Consider the following 6,237-nt stretch of genomic DNA (forward strand, 5'->3'; position numbering starts at 1 on the left):
CTCTCTCTCTCTCTCTGCCTGCCTCTCCATCTACTTGTGATTTCTCTCTGTCAAATAAATAAATAAAATTTAAAAAAAAGTAGATAATATAATCCATGGGTCAAAGAAGATATCATAGCAAACATTTCCATATATTTTGAACTAGGTAAAAATAAAGATTTGCTACATCAGAAGAGGATTTAGAAATTTAAAACCTTTAAATGCACAAGTTAGAAAAGAAAGGTTAAAAATCACTAATCCAAGATTTCCTCTGAAGAAGCTAGAAAAAGAACAAATCAAATACAAATAAAGGAGGAAGAGAGCATTTATAAACATAAATAGATGACAAATAAAACAAAATCAATAAACTTGAAAGTTGACTCTTTATACTGATTAACACAATTAAAAACGGTTACAGAGCACCTGGGTGGCTCAGTCGGTTAAGTCGAACTCTTGGTTTTAGCTCAAGTCATGATCTTGGGATCATTGTGCTCAGCCTCAAGTCTGCTTCAGATTCTTTCTCTCTTTCTCCCTCTGCCCCTTCGCTCTCTCCTCCTCCCTCTCTCTCAAAAATAAATAAATAAATAAATAAATAAATAAATTTCAAGACCTCTGGGTAAAACTAATCGAGAAGGGAAAAAATACTAACTACCAATATCAGGAATGAAAAAGGAACATCACTACCAGTCCCACAGACATTAAAAAAATAAAAAGGGATATTATGAATAACTTTATGCCAATAAATTTGACAATTTATATAAAATGGAAAGCATCTTTGAAAAAACAATATACTAAAAATGAAAAAAGATGAAATATAAAAACTGATTAGGCATATCCATTAAGTAAATTAAACTTGTTATTAAGGAAACCTTGACACTCCAATTCACATTAGTGAATTCTTCCAAAATACTTATGGAAAAACTAGCACGAGTTTTTGTAGACTCTTTCAGAGGATTCTGGAAATGTTCCTCAGAGCATTTGGGTGCTAGCATAAATTCAAGGGGTATGACATCCAAACCTGAATAAGACATATAAGAGAGGAAAAGCAGAGGCCAATCTCATTTATAAATATAGATAGGAAAATTCTAAACAAAATATCAGCAAATAAGTCAAGCAGAGAGAGTCAATTATCATATAGTTTCACTTCTTTGTGGAGCATAACAAATATCATGGAGGATAAGGGGTGTTAGGAGAAGGGGGTTGGGGTAAATTGGAAGGGAAGATGAATCATGAGAGACTATGGACTCTGAAAATCTGAGGGGTTTGAAGTGGCAGGGGGGTGGGAAGTTGGGGTACAAGGTGGTGGGTATTATAGAGGGCACGGATTGCATGGAGCACTGGGTGTGGTGAAAAAATAATGAATACTGTTATGGTGAAAATAAATTAATTTAAAAAAAATTTTTAAAAATATCAGCAATAAAATTCTGAAATATATGAAAGGGAAATAATTATGAGAAAAATGTTATTTTAAGGATGCAAATCCAATTTAATATTTGAAAATTAATATAATTAGTCACATGAACAGATGAAGAAAAATATGATTATCTCAGTGAATACAGAAAAAGTCCTTTGATAAAATTCAGCACACATTCATGGTAAAGTATTTAGCAAACTGAAAATAGAAGGGAGCATTCACACTGTACTTTAAAACCTAGAGGAAAAATTATCTTTAATGGTAAATTATTGGAGTTTCCCTTAGTTATCAAGAATGAGACAAGGAAGGGCGTCTGGGTGGCTCAGTGGGTTAAGCCTCTGCCTTTGGCTCAGATCATGATCTCAGGGTCCTGGGATCAAGCCCTACATCCAGCTCTCTGCTCAGCAGGGAGCCTGCTTCTCCCTCGCCCTCTGCCTGCCTCTCTACTTGTGATCACTGTCTGTCAAATAAAATCTTAAAAAAAGAAGAATGAGACAAGGATGCCCGCCCTTACTATTTCACTTCAGTATTATACCATAGGTCCTTACCAGTGGAATGAGGCAAGAAATAATAAAAGGCACAATGATTGAAAGGGGAGAAATATTCAGAATGTCTTTTTTTGGAATGACATGATTGTATATATAAAAAGTCACAAAGAATCTATTGATGATTAGGATTAATAAATTAAGTTGGCAATTCCTCTGGATATAAGGTAGCATACAAATATAAGTTGTATTTCTGATAACAAAAGATCATAAAATTTAAGATTTTGAGTATCATTTACAATAGCTTAAAAATACCAAATATCTAGAAACAAATCTAACAACGAAAGACTTATATACTGAAAAGCTATAAAACATTGAGAAAAGTTAAAGATCTAAAGTAGAGGGATATATAATTTTCAATAATTGGAAGACTCATGTTGGTAATATGTCAATTCTCCTTAAGCAATCTATAGATGGCATAAAATCCTAAGCAAAATTTCTGAAGATTTCTTTGTGAAAATTGACAAGCCAAATCTAAAGTTTATATAGAAATACAAAGGGACAATAAGAACCAAAACCAACCTGAAGAAAAAGTGGAGGACTTCTTTCTGTGCTCATTCCCCTGGCGGTGGCAACTGGCCTGCTCTCAACGTGCAGAACGACGCCGGCAAGTTTGTGGACCTGTGTGTACGGTGGAAATGCTCCGCCAGCAACTGCATCATGGGTGCCAAGGACCACGTGTTTACGCAGATGGATGAGGCCAGGTTGAGAAGGTGACTGGCAGGTTCAACAGCCAGTTTAAAACCTACACTGTGGGGCCATTCGCAGGATGTGTGAGCCAGATGACCCCATCCTCCGTCCCCCATCCAAGGCCGACATTGTTTCAAAGAACTTCTGGCTGGAGAGGATCACAGATGTGGAGTATTCGTAAAGTGGAAGATTTACCTTTCAGATAATAACCTTATTATAAAGATACAGTTATTAAGATAATATGGTATTGCAGGACAAATGAAGAGAAAAATGGAAAGAGTCTTGAACAGACCTATGGTCACCTGATTTATAACAAAATGACACTTCAGAGACAGTAGGGAATAGATCTTCTTTTCAATAGATAGTGCAAAGCCATTTGGCTATTTTTCTGAAAAAAATATGTAACCCTAATCTCATTTATATGAAAAAAATCAAATTCAGGAAGATTATTTCTCTAAATGTGAAAAATAAAGCAGTTGATTTTAAAAAATATACAAGAATATTTTCATGATCTTGGGATATATGCAAAAGTTTAAAGGGAACACAAGTCCTAACCATAAATGAAAAATATTGTTAAATTAGACTAATAGAAGTTTTGTTCATCAAAGATAGCACAAGGAGCTGAAAAACAAACCATAGAATGGGACAAGATATTTGCAATACATACTTCTGAAAAAGTACTTACACTCAGAATATATAAGGAACTTCTAATGATTGATAAGAAAAAAGGCAAATGCCATAAATAGAAAGAGACAAAAGACAAGTACTTCACAAGAATGTACCTTAATGGCCATTAAACATGTGAAAAAAGTGCTCAAGTTGACTAATCAGGGAGATGCTAATTAAAGTTACAGTATGGTACCATTACACACTCATCAGAGTGGTTAAAATTAAAAGACAGTATTAAATGTTGACAAGGACATGGAGCAACTAGAACTGTCATTTTTTGCTGGTTTCAGTAAAACCACATTTGTAAACTTTTTGCAAAATCTATTAAAGCTAAATATATGTGCACATCTTCACACACAGAAGTCTACCTTCTGGGAATATAGTCAACATAAATGCTCACATAGACACAAAAAGACATGTACAAGAATGTTGGTAGCAGCACTAACCAAAATATCCCCAAACTGGAAAACCCCAATGTGCATCAGCTGGAAAGCAGGTGAATAGTAGTCCAAACAATAGAAAAATATAGAGCACTGAGAAATTAGGACAATATATAACAGATGGATTTTTAAAATATAATGCTGAGTAAAAGAAGCCAAAAATAAAAGAGAAATACTACATAAGTATTTGTATAAAAGTTCAAAAAAGGGGGGAAATCTATGATAATAGAAGCGTGCTCACCTTTAGGGGAGAGAGTAATGACCAAGCAAAGAGAAAAAGGAGCTTCTAGGGGTTTGGTAACATTTTAGTTTTAGTTTAGTTTCTACTTATAGGAGTGTGTTCACTTCCTGAAAAATGTATTGAGTTGTACACTTATCACTTGTACCCTTTCTGATATATTTCAAAATAAAAACAACTTCTGTAAAATTGTACTTTTCTAAACATCAGTTATCACTTATTTCTTGAATGTAATCAAATAAGAAACACAGCAAGAGAAAGTTTCTTAAAATGTATTTTATGAAGAACACTAATATGTCATTTAGTTTATTCTGAAAAGTACTATTGCACTGAGTGTTAACAAATGTTTCTTTAGAATTTCCAATACCTGAGGCACCTGGGTGGCTCAGTGGGTTTAGCCTCTTCCTTCGGCTCCAGTCATGATCTCCCGGTCCTAGGATCCGGGCCGTATCAGGCTCTCTGCTCCACGCGGAGCCTGCTTCCCCCTCTCTCTTTCTGCCTCTCTGCCTACTTTGTGGTGTGTGTGTGTGTGTGTGTGTGTGTGTGTGTGTGTGTGTGAAATAAATGAATAAATCTTTTAAAAAATTTCCAATACCTGAGAACTGGAGATACCATTTGGCGCACTTAAAAGGACTTAAAAGGGCTTTGATAGTATACCAGTTATAATTTGGAATGAAATGGCAAATACTATAGCTATAGTAAATAAGGACGCCTGGTGGCGCTGCAGGCTAGCGCTATGAATGAAAGGCTCTGTGGATATCCCGGACGCCATTAAGCTGGGAATCAGAACAATGAGTGCTTCCTAAAAGAAGGAAGCATTTTAGTAAGATCTAGGGGCAGATATTTTCAGAGAGGACATTATTCTAGGGCAAGTCAGAAGTAAATAAATCGAGATTATTCAACCAAATCATCTGGGTTGACTGTATACAGAGCTGAAGAAACTGCACCTTCTTGAATTGGATCTGAACAATGGAGATTGCGCTAGCAAAAACGCCACAGAAAAGGCAAGTTATCTTTCTTGCTATATTGTTGCTTTTGTGGGAGTCTGGTTCTGATGCAGTTAGGTATTCCATGCCAGAAGAAACAGAAAGTGGCTCCTTTGTGGCCAACTTGGCAAAAGACCTGGGGCTCAGGGTTGGGGAGCTAGCTACTCGGGGTGCGCGAATCCATTACAAAGGAAACAAACAGGTCTTGCAGCTGGATATAGAAACCGGGAATTTGCTGCTGTATGAAAAACTAGACCGGGAGGTGCTGTGTGGGGTGACAGATCCGTGTATACTCTATTTCCAGTTATTACTGGAAAACCCAGTGCAGTTTTTTCAGGCTGAGCTGCAGCTTACAGATATAAATGACCATTCCCCAGAATTCCTAGACAAGGAAATGCTCCTAAAAATCCCGGAAAGTGTTCAACCAGGGACCATATTTCCTTTGAAAATAGCTCAGGACTTGGACATAGGTATCAACACTGTGCAGAACTACACAATCAGCCCCAACTCCCATTTTCACGTTGTCACTCGTAATCGCGGAGATGGCCGAAAATACCCAGAGCTCGTGCTGGACAAATCCCTGGATCGGGAGGAGCAGTCTGAGCTCAGTTTAACTCTCACAGCGCTGGATGGTGGGACTCCGCCCAGGTCCGGGACCACTGCAGTCCGTATTGAAGTCGTGGACATCAATGATAATGCCCCTCAGTTTTTACAATCGCTCTATGAGGTACAGGTCCCCGAAAACAGCCCCCTAAACTCCTTGGTTGTCGCTGTCTCTGCCCAAGATTTAGATGCAGGAACATATGGGAATGTAGTCTACACTCTCTTCCAAGGCGATGAAGTTACTCAACCATTTGTAATAGATGAAATTACAGGAGAAATTCGTTTGAAAAAGGCATTGGATTTCGAGGCAACTCGATACTATACTGTGGAAATTGCAGGCACAGATGGCGGGGGGCTTTCAGGAAAGTGTACTGTAGCTATAGAGGTTGTGGATATGAATGACAATGCCCCTGAACTTACCATGTCGACGCTCTCAAGCTCTACCCCAGAAAACTCACCAGAGACCATAGTGGCTGTTTTCAGTGTTTCTGATCCAGACTCGGGGGACAACGGTAGGGTGGTTTGCTCCATCCAGAACAATCTCCCCTTTCTCCTGAAACCTACGTTCAAGAACTTCTACACACTAGTTACGGAGAGACCACTGGACAGAGAGATCCAGGCCGAATACAACATCACCATCACCGTCACCGACCTGGGGACCCCCAGGCTGAAA

The 6,237-nt window shown here is 37.8% G+C and overlaps 1 protein-coding gene across 1 annotated transcript in view; it reads left to right on the forward strand.

The window, feature by feature from the left end:
• Positions 1–6,237, forward strand: part of LOC132027555 (protocadherin gamma-B5-like) — a 14,251-nt gene that overhangs the window by 4,474 nt on the left and 3,540 nt on the right. Inside the window, exons 2-4 of the mRNA XM_059416358.1 lie at positions 2,536–2,651; positions 2,707–2,805; positions 5,040–6,230. Of these exons, the coding sequence (XP_059272341.1) occupies positions 2,536–2,651; positions 2,707–2,805; positions 5,040–6,230 (1,406 nt within the window). The remainder of the gene's footprint in view (positions 1–2,535; positions 2,652–2,706; positions 2,806–5,039; positions 6,231–6,237) is intronic.

This window comes from Mustela nigripes, chromosome 12 (assembly GCF_022355385.1).
Source record: "Mustela nigripes isolate SB6536 chromosome 12, MUSNIG.SB6536, whole genome shotgun sequence".
Lineage (NCBI taxonomy): Eukaryota > Metazoa > Chordata > Mammalia > Carnivora > Mustelidae > Mustela > Mustela nigripes.